Source organism: Nycticebus coucang, chromosome 8, assembly GCF_027406575.1.
Source record: "Nycticebus coucang isolate mNycCou1 chromosome 8, mNycCou1.pri, whole genome shotgun sequence".
Taxonomy (NCBI): Eukaryota; Metazoa; Chordata; class Mammalia; order Primates; family Lorisidae; genus Nycticebus; species Nycticebus coucang.
This window is the reverse complement of record NC_069787.1, coordinates 63,153,495-63,175,299: the sequence shown is the minus strand read 5'-3', so window position 1 is coordinate 63,175,299 and position 21,805 is coordinate 63,153,495. Positions and strand designations below refer to the sequence as shown.

General features: G+C 40.4%; 1 protein-coding gene across 1 annotated transcript in view; it reads left to right on the top strand.

Moving 5' to 3' along the window:
* The window catches only part of EFHB (EF-hand domain family member B), a 60,475-nt gene that overhangs the window by 9,832 nt on the left and 28,838 nt on the right, over window positions 1-21,805 (top strand). Inside the window, exons 2-6 of the mRNA XM_053600682.1 lie at window positions 9,558-9,620; window positions 10,718-10,861; window positions 11,910-12,090; window positions 15,521-15,631; window positions 18,677-18,806. Of these exons, the coding sequence (XP_053456657.1) occupies window positions 9,558-9,620; window positions 10,718-10,861; window positions 11,910-12,090; window positions 15,521-15,631; window positions 18,677-18,806 (629 nt within the window). The remainder of the gene's footprint in view (window positions 1-9,557; window positions 9,621-10,717; window positions 10,862-11,909; window positions 12,091-15,520; window positions 15,632-18,676; window positions 18,807-21,805) is intronic.

The window sequence follows — 21,805 nt, the reverse complement described above, 5'->3', positions numbered from 1 at the left end:
AAAATGCATAACTCGAATCTAATCATAAGAAAATATTAGTCAAACCCAAACTGAGAGATATTTTTACATAACAATTGACCTGTACTCTTAAAAAAATGTCAAGGATGTAAAGGACAAGAAAGATTAGGAACTATTCCAGGCCGAAGAGATAAAAGCAATTTGACAATTAAATGCTACTCATGTTTGGCAGCCATGAGGTGCCTGGCTCAGATCTCTGCTGTGGGGAGCATAGCTGATTGACAGCCTCTATCTGTTGACCTCAGGGATCTACTGCAAAGTTTACTAGGTCACACTCCCAGTGACTGAGGACAGTAGGGATACTAGAACTGAATTTTTTCCCCCAACGTGGGATTCTTGTAATAGGCATCTTAGTCTCAGAGACAGCACCTTGGCCTGACTAACGTTTTCTCAGAGCTATGCTAGTCAGAAGCTCTTCTTTTTGAATACTTACTTCCTTCTCTCCTTTTATGGGGGACTTTATCATGATCTTAGTTTTCCCTGATTACTGGGTGTTTTTTTTAATAAATCTCTACATGTCTAATCATGTTATGGTGTCTGCTTCTTAGAGGGCTTAGTCACAGTGTAACCTTAGATTTGCTCCTTTTACTATAAAGGTCATTAATGGGACTACTGTGAAATTTGAATGGGAGTCTTTTTTTTTTTTTTTTTTGAAGCAGAGCTTCAAGCTGTTGCCCTGGGTAGAGTACCATGGCATCACAGCTCACAGCAACCTCCAGCTCCTGGGCTCAAGCGATTCTCTTGCCTCTGCCTCCCAAGTAGCTGGGACTACAGGTGCCCACCACAATGCCCGGCTATTTTTTTGTTTGCAGCCATAGTTGTTTGGCAGGCCTGAGCTGGATTCGAACCTGCCAGCTCATGTGTATGTGGCTGGCGCCTTAGCCATTTGAGTCACAGGCGCCGAGCCTTGAATGGGAGTCTTACAATAGATGCTAATGTGGTATCAATAGTAATTTTCTGATTTTGAGACTCAAGTGATCTTTTTCTGTAATAGGTTCTTTTTTTCTCTGAGACAAAGTCTCATTATGTCACCCTCAGTAGAGTGCCGTGGTATTACAGCTCACAGCAGCTTCAAGCTCTTGGGCTTAAGTAATTCTCTTGCCTCAGCCTCTGGAGTAGCTGGGACTACAGGCACCCGCCACAACTCCTGCCTATTTATTTGTTGCAGTTATCATTGTTTAGATGGCCCAGGCTGGGTTCAAACCTGCCAGCCTGGGTGTATGTGGCTGGCTCTGTAACCACTGTGCTACAGGCGCCGAGCCATGTAATAGGTTATTTTAAAGATGATAAGCCATGAGAGAAAAATAGGAGACAACAGCTATGAATAAATTTCAAGAAATTTTAGAAATAGGATGATAGGCTGGGCACAGTGGTTCACACGTATAATGCCATCACTTTGAGAGGCAGAGGCAGGAGGATTGCTTGAGGCCAGGAGTGTGAGACCAGCTGGACAACATAGTGAGACCCCATCACTATGAAAAATAGAAAAATTTGGCTCAGCGCCTGTAGCTCAGTGGTTAGGGTTCCGGCCACATACCCTGGGGCTGGTGGGTTCAAACCGGGCCCAGGCCTGCTAAGAATGACAATGACAACTACAATAAAAGAATAGTAGGGCGTTGTGGCGGGCACCTGTAGTCCCAGCTACTTGAGAGGCTGAGGCAAGAGAATCGCTTAAGCCTAAGAGTTTGAGGTTGCTATGAGCTGTGACACCATGGCACTCTATCAAAGGCGACATAGTGAGACTCTATATCAAAAAAAGAAAAATAGAAAAATTAGTCAGGCATGATGGTACACACCTGTGGTCTTAGCTACTCAGGAGGTTGAGGCAGGAGGCTTGCTTGAACCCAGGAGTTCAAAGCTACAGGGAACTATGATGACACCACTGTACCCCAGACTGGGCAACAGAGACTCTGTCTGTAGAAATAAAAAAATAAAAAATAAAGGAAGAAGATAGGACAATAGAGACATGGCAATTGATTTAGCACAGGAGGGAAAAAAAGAAACTCGAGGGAAGCCAGTTGGTGATTCCCCCCTGATATGATCCAGCAGTTTGCCTGGAATAATTCCTAAGAAGCTCAGCACTTAGAAGAAGATGTAGTAGCTTGGGTTTAAAAATAGAAGGATTAGGCTCAGCGGCTGTAGTACAGTGGTTACAGCACCAGCCACATACACTGAGGCTGGCGGGTTTGAACCTGGCCTGGGCCAGCTAAACAATGACAACTGCAACAACAACAACAAATAGCCAGGTGTGTGGTGGGCACTTGTAGTCCCAGCTACTTGATAGGCTGAGGTAAGAGAATAGTTTAAGCCCAAGAGCTTGAGGTTGCTGTGAGCTGTGATGCCATGGCTCTACTGAGGGCGACATAGTGAGACTCTGTCAACAACAACAACAACAACAAAAAAAAGATAGAAGGATTGGTTAAAACTCTGTGTTCAGGGCAATTGAATATCTGGTTGTTCTCCTTCCTATGCTGCCCTTGACTTCCCACACTTCCACGCCAGCTCTCAACTCCTTTTGCCAAAACTGTATATTTGTTTTCTCAAAGGGGTTTTTGTAGTTAGAGACATCAAGCCCAAGGTTAAGCAGGTCCAGGCTGAAAATAGGGGCATTACTATGTGCAAGTGAACTTTCTGTGATGCAGTTCCTCTAGCTTCCTCTCCCAGTAGGCCCCTGGAGGGCCAGCAGCCGAGAGTCAAGCCAGACTCTATCCAAAAGGCAGTGCGTAACCAGGTTCAGTGGCTCATGCCTGTAATCCCAGTAATCTGGGAGGCCAAGCCAGGCAATTGCCTGAGCTCACAGGTTCCAGACCAGCCTGAGCCAGAGCAAGACCCCATCTCTACAAAATAGCCAGGCGTTGTGGCAGGTTCCTGTAGTCCCAGCTACTTGGGAGACTGAGGTAAGAGAATTGCTTAAGCCCAGGAGTTTGAGGTTGCTGTGAGCTATGACACTCTACCAAGGGCAACGAACTGAGACTGTCTCAAAACAAGGAAATAAACCAACAAAACAAAACAAAACAACTAAAAAAAAAGGCAGTGCATAGACAGGCAGTAGAGCCTCATAAATGACCCTAGAGATTTGGAAGCCCACCTGCTTGGGTTTAAATATCTGCCAATAAGTAACCTCGTCACCCTGTTCCTCAACCTCTCTATGCCTCCAATTGCTAACAGTGGAGATGGTGATGATAACAGTACCAACCTCATGGAGATTATTATGAGTATTAAATAAGTTAATACATATAAAATGCTTAGAACAATGTCCAGCACATGACATTTATAAGTGTCAGCTATTATTACCGTTCTCTAGAAATCTTAAAACCTAAAGGCAAGAAAAAAGATATTGGGGACCCTAGCAAAGTAAAGGCTGCCTCATCACCTGATTGCCCCAAAGCCCAAGATTAAATGCCTTACAACACATGCAGGCATTGTTATGCCTAATGTTTTTTTTTTTTTTTTTTTTTGTAGAGACAGAGTCTCACTGTACTGCCCTCCGGTAGAGTGCCGTGGTGTCACACGGCTCACAGCAACCTCTAACTCTTGGGCTTACCCGATTCTCTTGCCTCAGCCTCCCGAGCAGCTGGGACTACAGGCACCCACCACAACGCCCAGCTATTTTTTGGTTGCAGTGTGGCCGGGGCTGGGTTTGAACCCGCCACCCTCGGCATATGGGGCCGGTGCCCTACTCACTGAGCCACAGGCGCCGCCCTATGCCTAATATTTTAAGATGAAGGATTAGACTCCAGTTTGAAAGGGAGGGGCAAAACTAACAGAATGTGTGTGTGTATATATATCTAGAGAGAGAGAGAGAGAGAGAGATACAGCTTTCTGTGATACCCAGGGAAAGCTTTCATAATGTCTAGAACTTGATGTCCTATAAATGAAGGGTTTTTTTTATGGCAGGTACCTACTTAGGTAGCATGAACTTTGACTTCCAAACAGTACATCTACAGAAGGAAAAGTGATGGCATCTACATCATAAATCTGAAGACTTGGAGGAAGCTTCTGCTGGCAGCTCATGCCATGGTTGCCATTGAAAACTCTGCTGCCCTCTGTGTCACATCTTCCAGGAATACTGGCCAGCAAGCCATGATGATGTTTGCTTTTGCATTTCTATTACTGGTCCTTGTATTCCTTCAAACTTCGCTAATCAGATTTAGGCAATTTTTCAGGAGCCAGTATGGTTCCAGCCAGCACTGGCCACCAGCCTCTCACAAAGGCATTTTAGGTTAACCTGCTTACCATTGCTCTGTGTGACACAGATTCGTGGACATCACCGTTTCATGCAACAGCAAGGGAGCTCACTCAGTGGGTGTGATGTGGTTGATGCTGGCCTGGGAAGTTCAGTGTGTGGGTGGTACCATCTCCTGTAAACACCTGTGGGAGGTGATGTATAACCTTTGTTTCTATGGGGATCTTGAGGAGAGTGAAAAGGAAGAGCAGGCTGCCACTGAGAAAGCTGTGACCGGAGAGGAATTTCAGGATGAATGAAATGCTTCAGCTCCTGAATTTACTGCTACTCAACCTGAGGTTGCAGACTGGTCTGATGTGTGCAGGTGCCTTCTGTGCCTCTTCAGCCATTCTCTACTAAAAACTAGAGTGTTCAGCCTGCATGGAAGACTGGCCTGCAGCTCCCACAGCTCAGACCACTGAATGGGTAGAAACCACCACTGACTGGTCTTAATCTGTTCTTCCATAGGCTCTTAAACAAAATGGAAATAAGGTTGACAGAAAATTCAATAAATATCAGATTCTGAAAAAAAAGAAGGGGAAAGACAACGTATACACAAACATACATAGAAGGAACAGAAAAATATAAACAAAGAAAAGAGATTACCAGTGAGATAGAAGATATTGCATCTGTAAAACAAGATTGGAACCTTAAAAAAACTTTATTTATTTAATTGCCGAGGATTCATTGAGGGTACAGAGAACCAGGTTACACTGATTGCACTTTTTAGGTAAAGTCCCTCTTATAATCGTGTCCCATCTCCAAGAGGTGTGTCACACACTGTGACCCCCCCACCCCCTCCCTGCTTCCCTTCCCCCATCCCCCACCATGTACTAGGTCATCAATTGTCCTCATATCAGAATTGAGTACATTGGATTCTTTTTTTTCTTTGCAGTTTCTGGCTGGGGCTGGGTTTGAACCCGCCACCTCTGGCATATGGGGCCGGTGCCCTACCCCTTTGAGCCGCAGGAGCCACCCGAGTACATTGGATTCTTGCTTCTCAATTCTTGTGATGCTTTACTAAGACAAATGTTTTTCAACTCCATCCAGGTTAATACAAAAGATGTAAAGTCTCCATCTTTTTTAGTGGCTGAATAGTATTCCATGGTACACATATACCACAGCTTGTTAATCCACTCCTGGGTTGGTGGGCATTTAGGTTGTTTCCACTGTTTGGAGATTATAAATTGAGCTGCGATGAACAGTCTAGTGCAAATCTCCTTATGATAAAATTATTTTTTTCTTTTGGGTAGATGCCCAGTAATGGGATTGCAGGATGAAATGGGAGTTCTAGCGTGAGTTCTTTGAGGATTCTCCATACTTCCTTCCAAAAAGGTTGTATTAGTTTGCAGTCCCACCAGCAGTGTAAAAGTGTTCCCTTCTCTCCATAACCACTCCAGTGTATGCAGTTTTGAGATTTTGTGATGTGAGCCATTCTCACTGGGGTTAGGTGATATCTTAGGGTAGTTTTGATTTGCATTTCTCTGATAATTAGGGATGATGAGCATTTCTTCATATGTTTATTAGCCATTTGTCCATCTTCTTTAGAGAAGTTTCTATTCATCTCTTTTTCCCATTGATATGAGGGATTGTTGGCTTTTTTCATATTGATTAATTTGAGTTCTCTGTAGATCCTAGTTATCAAGCTTTTGTCTGATTCATAATATGAAAATATCTTTTCCTATTCTGATGGTTGTCTATTTGCTTTGGTTGTTGTCTCCTTAGTGATATGTGATTGGAACTTTGAAAAGAATAATCAAAGAAGAAGAAAGAACTTTTCAGAACTTAAATATGATAATCTGTTATAAATAAAAATTCTATAGAAGATTGGAAGATAAAATCAGAGGGACCTATGACTGGGTTAAGGATCAGGGAACCTTGTCAAACATATTTAGATACAATAGACAGGAACAGACAGAAGAGGCTTCTGTGTTTATGTCCTTGATCAAAAAGACATGGCAGCACAGAAACCTTATCACAACTACTGATTTGCAATCAAATTGCTTTTCATGTGGGCACGTCTATGTTGAATACCAAGACATTGCTGTCTGATAGAACATTTGCCACGATGGAGATACAGGAATACCCATTGACAAATGCTTAGAAGAAAAGCTAGCCAGGAACAAACAAAACTATCTGTCAGACCATGGATTTATTGAGCCATCAATCATTCTGTCCTGTCTTCTATCTATCTAACCATCTATCATCCCCAAATGGTAGCTGACTGGGTGTCCCCAAATTCTTCAGCCTTATGAAGTTACCTTTCCATTGAATTGTTAAGGAGAGAAAACGTTTCCTCTACCTTCTTTTGTTCAATAACTGGGAACATTTGAATTAAACTAACAAAAATTGATTAATAAGACATGCGATTTTTATTAGTATTAGTATTTATTAGTATTAGTATAGTGATCAGTATTAGTATGCACAGTTCATACTAGTATGAACTAGTATGAACAGTTCATTTATTAGTATTAGTATGCACAGTTCATACTTTTATTTAAGTTCACAGAACATAAATAAAACTCAAAGAAGTGATTGAACTCAGGGATTTAAATACCCCTTTTACAAAGGAAAGAGAGTTTGGGATTTAAGGGATAATAGATTGTGGGGAAGTGACTAGGAAATATATAAGAAAACTAATGGGCCACGTAAGGTGGCTCACGTAAGTCCAGGCACTTGGAGAGGCAGACTTGGGAGGCTGTCTTCAGCTCAGGAGTTTGAAAATGGCCTCAACTACAATGAGACTCCATCTTTGCCAAAAATACAAAAAATTAGCCCAGTATGACACCTTAGTCCCAGCTACTCAGGAGGCTGAGGCAGGAGGATTGCTTGAGCCCAGGCGTTTGAGGTTGTAGTGAGCTAGGATAACACTATTGCACTCTACCTGGGGCAAAAGGGTGAGACTTTTTATCAAGAAAAAAAAAATGCCTGTAATCCTAGCACTCTGGGAGGCCAAGGCAGGTGGATTGCCTGATCTCACAGGTTTGAGACCAGCTAGAGCCAGAGTGGGACCTCATCTCTAAAAATAGCCGGATGTTGTGGCAGGCACCTGTTGTTCTAGCTAGTTGGGAGGCTGAGGCAAGAGAATCACTTGAGCTCAAGAGTTTGAGGTTGCTGTGATCTGTGATGCAATGGCACTCTACCGAGGGCAAGAAAGTAAGACTCTGTCTCAAAAACAATAAATAAATAAAAAGAATATTTGAAAAAATGACTTGAGTTCCTATCCCAAGTATAGTAAGAGAGACAACAGTCCCTGGTATCACTGAGATTTCTTATAATTTCTAGCCAAATTAATAAAAATCTTACTGTATCTTTTCCTCCCCTTTCCTGCTTTAGCCTAAGTTACTTTTTTGTTGTTATTGTTTTTGCAGTTTAGCAGGCCTGGGCCCAGTTCGAACCTGCCACCCTCCGTGCATTTGTCCGGCACCATAACCACTGTGCTACAGGTGGCCGAGCTGTACCTTTTTTTTTAAACACTAAGTTCTCAGCACCTGTAGCTCAGTGACCAGAGCCCCAGCCACATACATTGGGGCTGGCGGGTTTGAACCTGGCCCAGGCCAGCTAAACAATAACAAGGACAACTGCAACAAAAAAATAGCCGGGCATTGTGGGGGGCACCTGTAGACCCAGCTACTTCGGAGCTGAGGGAAGAGAATCGCTTAAGCCCAAGAGTTAGAGGTTGTCTGTGAGCTGTGATGCCAGAGCAGTCTACTGAGGGTAACATAGTGAGACTCTGCCTCAAAAAAACCAAACCCCCCCACTAAGTTCTCATATAACATAATTATGTGAGTAGAATTTACTCATGATTTAGAATTAGATCTAGGCTGGCCAATTTATCACTTTGGTTTCTCAGTCTGATGGTAGATCTTGCTTCCACTCACCTTCTCAATTTATCTGGTCATATCCTCGAAGCCTTCCTTCTTAGGCTACCCCATGAGAAATTCATATTTTGTCCCATTTTTTAGCAAAACAATTCAGTTCTCTGCCTGGTCATATTTGAGGGCTTCCTCTTTTATACCCAGAGATGTCATCAAGATATTCTCTTAAATCCTGATGACTCTTCCCCTAAAAGCAATTCTGTACTCAACACTTAACAGAAAACTTGCACTGGCTTGGCGCCTGTGGCTCAAGCAGCTAAGGCGCCAGCCACATACACCTGAGCTGGCAGGTTCGAATCCAGCCGGGGCCCACCAAACAATGACAGCTGCAACCAAAAAAATAGCTGGGCATTGTGGCGGGTGCCTGTAGTCCCACCTACTTGCAAGGTGGAAGCAGGAGACTCGCTTGAGCCCAGGAATTGGAGGTTGCTGTGAGCTATGATGCCACGGCACTCTACCCAGGGCGACAGCTTGAGGCTCTGTCTCATAAAAATAAATAAATAAAAAAGAATAAAGTAAAATAAAACTTGCACCTACTCATATGTATATATCCATTTGTCTACTTGTATGTTCATTCATTCATCCTTTCATTTATTTAACTTATCAATTCCTTGCCAACCCATATCTACACATTCATACATTTTTTCCACTCTCAATTTCTCTACTTTTCTCTGCTCTCTGCCCCCTCTACTTTCTTTCTTTCTTTCTCTCTCCAGAGACCCAGAACACTATGGGAAGTTTCTTTTGCTTTTTTAGAGAGAAACTTACACATTGCAAAATAACTATCAGCTGTCTTGAAACAGATAAGGGGGGAAATAGATAAGAGTTGCATTTTTGGGAATGAACAATTTATAATCTTTGCTTTGGGCTAAGGAAGGACAGATAAGACTGGAGTTAGAATTAAGTGGACAAAGCCAAGTGAGATTCAGCCATTCACTGACAGGTCCGAGCCAGGAGTGAGAAGCTTGCACATGGGAAAGTTAGTGTGTGGGTGGAAATATGCCCACACACATTCAAACACACTCAACACTACCTCTTGATCTTAGCTTGAACATGGCCATACTTCCGTGTCACTGTTGATATAGAACAGTGAATAATTAACCTGTGGATTATGACAAGATTTTTTGCTGAAGGTTGAATTCCTCGATACGTCACAGAGGAACTATAATTGGATTAATCACTAACATTGCTTGTGTTTTTAAAAAGTATGCTAAGAATTATATGAATTTTATGTATTTAATATTTGATGTTGATGTTATATATGAAGATTGCTTGAGATTATTTGTTCTTCCTTTTTTCTCGAGTTAAGTTGTTGAAAGTAATTTTGTAGCATCAGAAGCATAGGACAAACTTGAAATAAATTTCATTCTTCACAATACTTCTCTTCTACCCTGACAGTGATCAACTATTTTTTTTTTTTTTTTACCCTTCCTTAGGCAGGGAAAGTTATTCCAGTTGGTTACAGAGTTGCAAACTGCTTAACTGAAAAACTTCCCAGGGTGAGTACATTCAATATGCTTTTATGTTTCTATTTTTACCTTACATGTGAACATCAAGAAATAGACAACTTCCAGCATTTCTCATGAAAGTGGTCAATTGGTCAATTTGGATTCTTCACTATATTCGGAAGGCTTCTGTTGATTATTGTCAAAGGAAGTGAAAATTCCTTCCCAAGAGTTAGAGGTTGCTGTGAGCTGTGATTCTACTGTGGACTTAACAACTTTTAGCTCTACAAAAACAGCAAGGGATTCAATTTATTTCCACAGGAATAATAGTATGTTTTCTAGCCTGGATACTTCCTGGTTGTTTTCTAAACATAACAAAATATAAGCTGGGCATAGTGGCCACGCCTGTACTCTGTAATCCTAGCACTCCGTGAGGCTGAGGTGGGAGCATCACTTAAGCCCAGGAGTTGGGCAGCAGCCTAAGCAGGAGCGAGACACTGTCTCTACTAAAAATAGGAAAATTAGCCAGATGTGGTGGTGCATGCCTTGAGCTCAAGCTACTTAGGAGGCTGAGACAGGAGGATTGCTTGAACCCAGGAGTTTGAGGTTGTAGTAGTTATAATGATGTCACTGCATGCTGGCTGGGGTGACAGACTGAGGCTTTGTCTCTCTCTCTCTCAAAAAAAGTTGTTTACATCAGGAGCAGTGCCTCACGCCTGTAATCTCAGCACTGTGGGAGGCTGAGGCAGAAGGATTGCTTGAGCTCAGGAGTTCGAGGTTTATCTGAGTGAGAGTGATACCCCAACTCATGAAAGAAAAAAAAAAAGGAAAAACCCAGCCAGGCACCCCAGCGAGAGCCTTTAATCCCAGAGATTTTGGAGGCTGAGTCCGAGCTACGATGCCATTGCAGTCTGCTCAGGTGCTCAGGGCATAGGGTAGAACTCTGTCTCGACAGGGAAAAAAAAAAAAAAAGTTGTTTACTTCTATTAATAAACAAATAAATTTTAGGGGATTTTTCATTATTTTAGGATGTAGTTCCCCTTGATCTTACTACCACATACAAAAAGGTGTTCATTGATTTGTATAGACCACTTCTGTTAATATTTTAAAAACTACTTAATAATTCTATTTTCTTGCCTCACTCTTTGTAGCCAATTACTCCACCTGTGGCAAAAAAGTACTTCAACTACAGATATCCACCTGCTGGAGCAGAAAGAGTATTTTATGGCAGAGCAAATGATCCCCAAATCGCACCTTATTTGACACATGGAAAAAGATCTAAAATTTCATTACCGGTAATTACTTTTCTATCTTTTCCCCTATGTGTTATTAATTTACCAAGGTGAAAATATACAAATGAGGCATTAATGAAATTCATCAGTTCCAATATCCTTGCTACTTGTATTTTTACCAGCCTTTCCTCAATCTGCCCTCTAAAAGCATTAATCTTGAGCAGTAAAAAAAAAAAAAAAAAATCCAAGCAGCAGCAGCTAAGCAAGTGGGAAGAAATTAATGGTTTAAGCCATACACTAGTCTCCCTTTAGATGATAAAAGCCAAACTGCATTCCATTTTCTCACAGTAAAGAGAAATGGTGTCAGGCTTTGTTAGACAATAAAGAGGACGTTTTGTGACTCTTGTCTAGAGGCACCACAGAGTGAGTAGAGATGGGGTCACGAAACTATGTGCCATGGCAATCTAGATTTGGAAGAACTAATCTGTGTACCTGGAGAGAGCGTTTGGATGTCACCTGGTTCTTGCACTTGTCGTTTACAGTTTTCCTTGAGTATTTGAGTCAAGTAACTTGGGAGCTCCTGTCATAAACTTGTTAGCACCATTAAAACATTAACTCCTTTGAAAGGCCTTGTTTAGTCATATTTAAACTTCATTGTCTCAAATCTGACAGTTCATTTGAAGGTAAGAAATGCCAATGGTCGGGCGGTGTCTGTGGCTCAGTGAGTAGGGCGCCGGCCCCATATGCCGAGGGTGGCGGGTTCAAACCCAGCCCCGGCCAAACTGCAACAATAACAAAAAAATAGCTGGGCGTTGTGGCGGGCACCTGTAGTCCCAGCTACTCGGGAGGCTGAGGCAAGAGAATCGCGTAAGCCCAAGAGTTAGAGGTTGCTGTGAGCCGTATGATGCCACGGCACTCTACCCGAGGGCGGTACAGTGAGACTCTGTCTCTACAAAAAAAAAAAAAAGAAAAAAAAGAAATGCCAATGGTGATAATGAAATATCTTCCAACCATCATATAATCTCCTCCCCCCAGCTATGTATTACATTTTTAGCTTTCAGATTTATACTTATTTTTGTTGATGCATCTATGCATTGTGTGATTTCTTTAGGCAAATACAGTGGTGAACCCACAGCCTATTACTACATTTCAACAGAAAATTAAAGATAAGAAAGAATCTATATATCTTAGTAATCAACGGGCACCATTAGGAAAATGTCATGATCAAGCACCAGGATTACCTAAAGGAATGGATATAATCAATACGACATTTGGGACACCATTCATCAGAGGTAGTAAAAAAATAGGGAGTGGGGGGAGTGGTGAAAATTGGATTAAATACCCCTTTAGTGCTATGTTTGGTGATAGACTGTAAATGATGATTTAAGAATGAACGATTATTAGATGTCCAAATTGTGACCCGTGGGCTGCATGTGGGTTATATGGGGGATATTTTTGGCAGATATAACAAGAATTATGCACAGACCTTTGTCTTTTTTTTTTTTTTTGCTCATCAGCTGTCGTTAGTGTTTGTGTGTTTGTTATGTGGCCCAAGACAACTCATCTTCCAATGACTGTATGGCCTAAGACAACTCTTCTTTTTCCAATGTGATGCAGTGAAGCCAAAAGGCTAGACACCCCAGTGGAAAGAAAGTTATCTTCTGAACCAAATCCAGCCAGGTGTGCTGGTAATCCTAATACCTTGGGAGGATCTCTTGAGGCCGGGAGTTCGAGGTTGCAGTGAGCTCTGATGAGGCCACCGCACTCTAGCCTGGACTATAGAGCAAGAATTGTCTATAGCCTGGACTATACAGCAAAAATAAAAACAAAACCCCCAAATCCTTAGAGATTATGTATGGTAAGGCACAATAAATTCAGGTCTTGACATGGAGACATAGTGAGTATAATAAGGTATAAAAACAAGAATGAGACTCAGAAAAGTTGGCATTGGGGCTCAGTATGAGGGCTGTAATCCCTACCTTCTCCCTGGACAGTCATCAGCGTGTTTTATTTCCATCAAGGCATCTGATGTTTTCATGACTCTTAACTCTTTGTGAGACAGAGTTTCATGGCACAGATCAGTTTGGTAAATGCTGTAGACTACATTCCATTCATTTAGATCCATGATGTATATTTGCATAGTAAACAAACACAGGACAGAGTGTGTAGTTGACCTTCATTCTGATTTTGAGAGACATTAGAGCGCTTCTTTTAACAAATGACAATTTGTCTTGGAATTGGTCACAGGCCATTCTTTCTTCTGAAGGCCCAGCTTCCTGACATGGTGTTGGGTGCCTTTCTTCATACCTGTTAAACATTTCTTACTCAGATTTCTTACCCCTCCCTTCCTGGGGTCTGAAAGATTTCATATTTCATCTTTCTTAATCCTGCAGTGAAATTCAGTTCTTTCTGCATCTATTAAGGCTCTGCTCCAGAACCTTTTTTTTTGAGGCAGAGTCTCACTATGTTGCCCTTGGTAGTGTGCTGTGGCATCACAACTCACAGTAACCTCAAACTCTTGGGCTTAAGCAATTCTCTTCCCTCAGCCTCCCAAGTAGCTGGGACTACAGGTGTCCACCACAATGCCTGGCTATTTTTTTTTTTGTAATTGTCATTGTTGTTTAGCTGGCCTGGGCTGGGTTCGAACCCACCAGCCTCGGTGTATGTGGCTGATCCCATAACCACTGTGCTATAGGCGCTGAGCCTGCTCCAGGAACCTTACTTCATTCACCAAAAGGTCCATTAGATTATTTTCCTTAAGGTAGTGACATCAACTCTGGTGAAAAATATGCTTTGGAATTCAAAATTGGTACTTGTATCTTATTGCGTCAGGTCTAAAGTTAAAATTTGAATAATGAGAATTTTTTTTTTTAACTCCTTCTGGGTTTTGTTTTGTTTTGTTTGGAGACAGGGTCTTACTTTATTGCCCAGGCTAGAATGCAGTGACATCGTCACAGTTCTCTGCAACTTCAAACTTCTGGGCTTAAGTGATCCTCCTGCCTCCATCTCCCAAGTAGCTGGGACTATAGGCATGAGCCACCACACCCTACTGAAAAATGTATTTCAGAACAGATGAAATATCTTTTTTCTTTTTTTTTTTAAGCAGTGTTACTTTATTATTATTATTTTTTTGCAGTTTTGGCCAGGGCCAGGCTTGAACCCACCACCCCTGGTATATGGGACCGGCGCCCTACTCCTTGAGTCACAGGCCCTGACTTCTTTTTTCTTTTTTAAATAGGATTAAAACATTCTATTTATGTGAACTGTTAGTAGATATGGCATTACAGGAATTACATCATAACCACTCCCTAGGATTAGTTTGTTTGTTTGTTTGTTTATTTATTTATTTATTTATTTTTGATACAGAGTCTCAAGCTGTGGGTAGAGTGCCCAGCAGTCACAGCTCACAGACTCTTGGGCTTAAGCGATTCTCTTGCCTCAGCCTCCCGAGTAGCTGGGACTACAGGCGCCTGCCACAATGCCCAGCTATTTCTTTTTGTTGCAGTTGTCGTTGTTATTTTAGCAGGCCTAGGCCTGGTTTGAACTCCTCAGCCCCGGTGTATGTGGCTGGCGCCCTACCAACTGAGTTATGGGCGCCACCCAAATTAGTTTATTTAATGTGGAAAGTATTATCTAGGTGTATCTCATTTAAGTATATAAAATAAACAATTTTTAAAACACATATAAGTGTATTAATAGGTATAATGGTTCACATATCAAAAAGAAATACTTTTGATTATTTTGAGTGGGATCACCTTCTGGTATGAAAACTACTAGTTTACAGACCTTGATTCTTGGCAGAAAGGCCCAAAGAAAAGAAATATCTTGTTCTATGTTGATAGGTTGAAAGGGAAGAGTGAAACTGTAAATGGAATTATATTTAGAAATTATCACTTAGCACAGTTAAAAGCAAAGTTATTCACTGTATACAAACCTGGGGCCACACCAGTCATGGGAAAGTAGCTGTTAAACAAACATCTTATCTAGGGTTAGAACCAATAGAAAGGATTGTTCCTGATCTCAGTGATTTCCTTGGTGTCTCTGCCTACACTGAGAACCAGACCCAAGGTGAATGGTTCAGTCTACACTTGACAAAATTTGCACCATGACTACTCCATGGGACATCACCGATTCAAATTTCTGATTCAGATTTGCTTAGGTCATCTCAGGAAGTTGGCACAAACATGCAGGAATGTCCAACTTGCACCATGTGGATTATGTGACAAGGACTTTATTGTTCATCTGTGGTGATGGATATCACAAAAATTATGTATGGACCTGTTTTATTTATTTATTTTTTTTGCTCATCAGCTTATGTTAGTGGTTGTGTATTTCATGTGTAGCCCAAGATAACTGTTCTTCCAACACGGCACAGAAAAGCAAAAGTTTGGATATGGTATTATGTATAGACATTCTCAAGATCAGGAATTTAACTGGGCTTGGAACACGGCTCCTGACAACTGAGCAGTTAACTGATACAGAGTTCTAATATCCTTAAGAATTCTGAGGCATTAGCCATGTCAAGTGAGATTCCCGAATGAGTGACACCTAGACTATGTTTTGTCTTTCTTTATACATCTTCATTTGTGTTGGCTTTGTGATTGCCCAGGATGCTCATGTAGCTTATGCAGTCGGCATTTGTCATTTGTTCTAGTCAATCTAAATACATTATAAATAGATGAAAAAATACCTTCAAACATATTTTATTAATTCTTCCTTTAGAATTGTCGGCCAAAGAAGTGGTGAATCCACCAAAACCCTTTGAAGAAGTATTTAAAGAAGGAAGGGAAGGACATGATTTGTATGTTGTTTCTCACAATGATTATAATGTGGGTAAGTGTCGTCCCATGCAAAATGGGCCTGAGGATATGGGACTGTCAGATTTGTGAAGAGGAATAAGAAGATAATGTACATGAAGTTACATGTCTGGCATGTAACAGGTGATCAAAATTTATGGTAACTTATTATTATTCATAAGGTCCCAGGCCCTGGTAGCTGGGAACATATACACTTATGCATTTGTATATAAAATATAGAAACATATGTATCATTAAAGTGAAGAAGCTAACAAAGGTGAAATGTTACGTAGTCTTATTTTACTTTAGTGATTTTAGGTTTAAAAATTACTATTCTCATTCAAATGTCAGGCTTATTTTAAGTCGGCGGTTCTCAACCTGTGGGTTGCCACCCCTTTGGGGATGGACCAACCCTTTCACAGGGGTCACCTAAATATATCCTGCATATCAGATATTTACATTACATTTCATTACAATTATGAAGTAGCAACGAAAATAATTTTATGGTTGGGGGTCACCACAATATGAGGAACTATATTAAAAGGTCCTGGCATTAGGAAGGTTGAGAACCACTGTTAAGTGCTTAGATTTGTATGAAAAACACTGGGTGATGGTCAAGTGCACACATTTGTGAATTTGATAGGTCTGGTTCAAACACAATTTACTAATCTATTCTTATCTCTCTCTCGCTCTCTTTTTTTTGTTGTTGTTGTTGCAGTTTGGCCGGGGCTGGGTTCGAACCTGCCACCCTCAGTATATGGGGCCGGTGCCCTACACATTGAGCCACAGGCGCCACCCTCTAGTCTTATCTCTTAAATGGGTTTAGTAATATTTTGAAGATTGAATGCATTAAAAAATGCTTAAGGTAGTGCTTGGGACATCCTAATTGTTCATAACAATTAGTATTATTATTAAGTGATCTTGTCTACTAGTAGCACATTACTAGAATTACTCTATAGCACAACTAACAGGCATTAGTGTTTATAGTGCTGAAAATTACAACCTAATTGCCAATATGCTGATGCTAAGTAGAGTCTTGAAACAGTCAAGGATTGAGATTCTGATCAATGTCCTGAGAAAGCCCATGGACTGTGCATGATTCGTGGACTCAATCTGCATTAGCCAGAGGAAAGAGCTGCCCTTCACTGCAGCGCAACACTCCGTCTTTGTTGCTGTGTCCTTCTTATTTCTTGACCTCTTCTTCTTCACTGTGGAGCATCCTTCCTCTCTGTCCTACAATCCTTACTTTGCTGTCTGCTCTGCCATTCTCTCCTTCCACAGCCAGTCTCTGCTGGTTCCCCATACTTCCTATGTGTTCCCTGTCCTGAGATTGTCTTCATCCTCCATTCAGACTGTCACTGTTGATACGCACTCCAACACCATATTCCTTCTCACAACCTTGACTTTTCTCCTTAATTTTACCCTTTCTACTTCCCTAGACCCCTCCTTCCTTCCTTTCACCTTCTCTCCCTTCTTCCTTCCCTATCTTCCTTCTGTTGTGAAAATATTGTGTTGATGTTTTGAAAAAGTTTAGCATCCAGTGCCTTTTAATTGTTTTAAAAAGAACTGTGTTGGCTTGGCACCTGTGGCTCAAGCCGCCAAGGCTCTAGCTACATACACCTCAGCTGGTGGGTTCCAATCCAGCCCAGGCAGGCCAAACAACAATGACGGCTGCAAACAAAAAATAGCCAGGCGTGGGCGGCGCCTGTGGCTCAGTGAGTAGGGCGCCGGCCCCATATGCCGAGGGTGGCGGGTTCAAACCCAGCCCCGGCCAAACTGCAACCAAAAAATAGCCGGGCGTTGTGGCGGGCGCCTGTAGTCCCAGCTGCTCGGGAGGCTGAGGCAAGAGAATCGCGTAAGCCCAAGAGTTGGAGGTTGCTGTGAGCCGTGTGTCGCCACGGCACTCTACCCGAGGGCGGTACAGTGAGACTCTGTCTCTACAAAAAAAAAAAAAAAATAGCCAGGCGTTGTGGCAGGCACCTATAGTTCCAGCTGCTTGGGAGGCAGAGGCAGGAGAATTGCTTGAGCCCAAGTGTTGGAGGTTGCTGTGAGCTGTGATTCCACAGCACTCTACCCAGGGCAACAGCTTGAGGCTCTGTCTCAGAAAAAAAGAATCGTGTTGATAGATGTATATACTGTGTAGACCACCCATAATGAGATACCTTATGAACATTTTGCAGTCTGAGGAAAATTAGTGTAATATCTTTTCTATATTAAATAAAAGAATTTCTTTTTTATTAAATAACAATAATTTATGTAACAAATTTATTAGATAAATACTTAAATATTTAGAAGAGCTCTAATGGACTACAACGTGACCGAAATCACCTTGTTTACTGTTTGTTTCCTCTCTCCTTCCGGAGATGAAAATTTGCTGGTTTCTGTGGATGTCTCATTAGGCTCTTGAAAAGTCATAGAATCTAATCTTTTTAATATTTTCTTTATTTTTTCTTATAAGGAAATTACCTTTATTTATGTTATACGTAATATTTGTGGGGAATTTAAACATCATTAAGAAACAAAGAAGAAATAAATGCAACCTTCAAATCCTATTGGCCAGCTGTAACAACAGTTGATAAATTGAACCTTTTTTCTAACCCCTATTTATTGAGCCATCAGTCTTTAAATAAGTAGAATAATAATCTCCACACTTTAGGAGAACTTGCTGTATACATACTAGTTTTTTGCTTATAATAATATATCTAGGGCACCATTCAATAATAATAAATGTAGATCTATAATATCTTTAAAATGTAGCTATTTTTAATAATTACTGAAGTGATAGATACATCTTTTATAACACATAAACTAAATAGAAAATGCCAAATATGCAAAAACTCACACAATTTTCAGTCTCCTACAGATGATATCTTCATAGATGTTTTTCTTTGCACATTTATATATGTGAATATATGTGTGTTTTCTCGACTGTAGCCAAAACTGTGCAAGTCTGCCCTGCTACGATTTCATTCTTTGTCTCACTTTCATTTTCAATGTCAATGAGAACATAATGTGCTTTTTGAAAGATAAGGCTCTTTGTGTTACTTAACTTGGAAGTTTTCCTTTTGTCCTTCCCCCACAGGAGAAGCAAAGAACAGAAAGTATAACCCATCAAGTTTCCATAGGTTTAATTTATATGGAATCCCAACACCACATTTCAACGATGGACGAACCATGGCAAAAACTTTATATTGGCTTGATGAATTACAAATGTAAGTTTAATTTTGCTGTGTCTAGGAACAAGTGTTAAGACATTTGACATTTGGACTTAAAGTTTATTTGTTAAAGAGGTAAATACATTGATATGGTTCAAACATAAAATTAATAGAAAGAATATAGAATGAACTATCTTGTGCTTCTGATGCCCATTCTGTCTACTTCCTCCAGTGGTAAGCATGATACTGTTTTTTACTGTTATCACTGTAAAGTTACAAGTGAATATAAAGACATGCATGCATGTTTTAGGTCTGTGGGATCAACTCTATATATGTTTCTTTAACATTCTAGGTTTTTAAATCTCTACCAAGATGGTTATAATTGATCTGACATTTAATGATTCAGCTTCGTTTTATAGTTATTTGGGCACCTGAGCATCTAACTCACCTTCTGCAAATTATGACCTTTTCATGTTTTTATTCTATCTATAACTGCTTTCCTAGGAAATTAAAATGGGGTCTTTAGTTTTTTATTTTCTGTGTTAGATATCTAAGCCAACACTTAAACATTGAGAGAGTGTTCATGAAAACCTAGATTTCCTATAATGCTTAAAATATCAGAAGATTGTAAATACAGGTGGCCTCTGCAAAGTTCCCTTTGAAAGGTTGTCTATGTCCTCATGGGCATCCCTTTCCTCATGTGGCATAAGAGTCTTAAAGATGGTAAAGTAGACACAGACAAGAAATTCTTACTATATTGTAGTAACCCTGCATGAGATAGCTTTTATTTAGGATATGGAAGAAGCACTCATATAACAACATTTCTTAATTTATCATTATTAAAATGATGAAACCATCCATAAAGGAGAAAGTATGAAGATATGATTTAACTATTTAAGGACTACAGAGATTTATAATTAAATAACATACATACATTTCCCTCCACTCCCCAATGCCCTTTGAATGTTCTCTACAACCCCCTAATACATAAATTGATACTTAAAGGGGGGTGAAAGATAAGGTTTATCTATTTTTGAAGGATTGGAAATATAAATTTGCTGTCAATTTATAAAAGATGAAAGGCCGGGTGCTGGGTGCTGGTGAAAAGCAGCACCTTAAGGCCGGGTCCAGTGGCCCATGCCTGTAATCCCAGCCCTCTGGGAGGCCAAGATGGGTGAATTGCTTGAGCTTAGTAGTTTGAGACCAGCCTGAGCAAGTGTAAGACCCCATTTCTACAAATAGCCAGGCGTTGTGGTGGGCGCCTGTAGTCCCAGTTTCCCTGGAGGCTGAGGCAAAAGAATCATTTGAGCCTCAGAGTTTGAGGTTGCTGTGAGCTAAGAGGCTACGGCACTCAACTCCAGGGCAACTGCGTGAGACTCTGTCTCAAAACGAAAAACAAAACAAAACAAAAAAAGAAATAAACACGTTATCAACAGTATGGTCCTCAAGAACATTCTAAGAGCAGAAATATCAATGAGTTGAGGGTGCTCATAGGAAAATACCCTAAATTTATAAGGGCTGGCAATATACAGGACATGTTTTACTTTAACTTGTCTACCCTCAAGGAAACAATGTTTATTTGATCATACTTGTTCTATTTTGAAACCTAATTAGAATATTACTGCTAAAGTAGTAGAGGAATTCTTTATTCCTTTGGTTTGTCAGAGTTAAAAAAAAGAACTGCCTACTTCATTCTTCTGTGTGATTTCTGTTATAAACTTGGAGTCAAGCAGGTTTGTTTACGTTTTAAAGCATCTAATTTTATGTGCACCATTTAATGTAAATTTGGGTTAGTCTCAACTTTTAAGTTTCCTCTATAAAATTGTTTCTATCTATATTTTGCTTATGATCTTTGGTTTGATAATCACTTTGAGTCATCAGATGGTAGGCATGTATATGTGAGTGCATGCGTGTGTTTGCACAAATGAATGAATTCACCAGCAGACCAAGAGCTTCAGCTGACTTGATTAGTAAATGCTGTGAGGTTGCCTGATGAATGTTACGAATGCAGCTATTATTTTTCTGACATACATGGTGGCCCACAGATACATCCTGACTCTTCCAGAAGCATAATCCAGGCGCTTTTAGACTTTTAGAGCTGGATCTGTGATTTAAATCTTTATTCTTACCATCCCTGCATGTTCCTAATTATGCACTTTGCAGCTGAATTCTAGATTGTCAGCTCTGTTCAAGTTATGGCCCTTAAACCGCCATTGATTTATTCTGACTTTACCCACGCTCTTTTTTTGTCTCTCTAACAAATGGTAAGGAAATGAAAAAAATGAGGTGAATTACTTATATTTCTTCTTTTGTTTCTCCACAGAGTGTCACTCTTCTCCAGAAATTTTTTCAATTGCTCAGCAGTTTAATAGCACAAGAAATACTTTAAGAAGCAAATGGAATTTAAGAACTTAATGTTCATTGTTTTTAGTCTTAGCAAAACAATGGAGAATTTAATTTTAATGTTATTAAATAGTAGTGTTGTAATTTTACTTTTCAAAAGACATTTTATTGATTTGATCACATCAGTAGAAGTAACAAAATTATATTACAGAAAAACTGGCAAAATAAAATCATTCATAATTCTGTCACTTTACCTCAATCATGATTATCATTTTAACATATTCCCTTCTAGTGTGGCTTCCTACACATATGTAGATTTTTACAGTTTTCACTACAGTGTAATCTCATATTCTGCTTTTCACCTTACATAAAGTAATCATATGTTGCTGGGAACTCTTCATAACCAACATCAAAAATGCATGCAGAGTATATTTTTGTTGATGTGACATAATTCTGTCACCCCCATGATTAAACATTTTGATTCTTTTTTTCGTTATATTCAAAGAGGCTACAAACATTTTTTTTCCTTTTTTTTGCAGTTTTTGGCCGGGACTGGGTTTTAACCTACCACCTCTGGCATATGGGGTTGGTGCCCTACTCCTTTGAGCCACAGGCGCCACCCTACAAACATTTTTTACACTTATAACTTTTTCACATTTTTTTTTTTAAGACAGAGTCTCACTTTGTTGCCCTTGGTAAATTGCTGTGGTGTC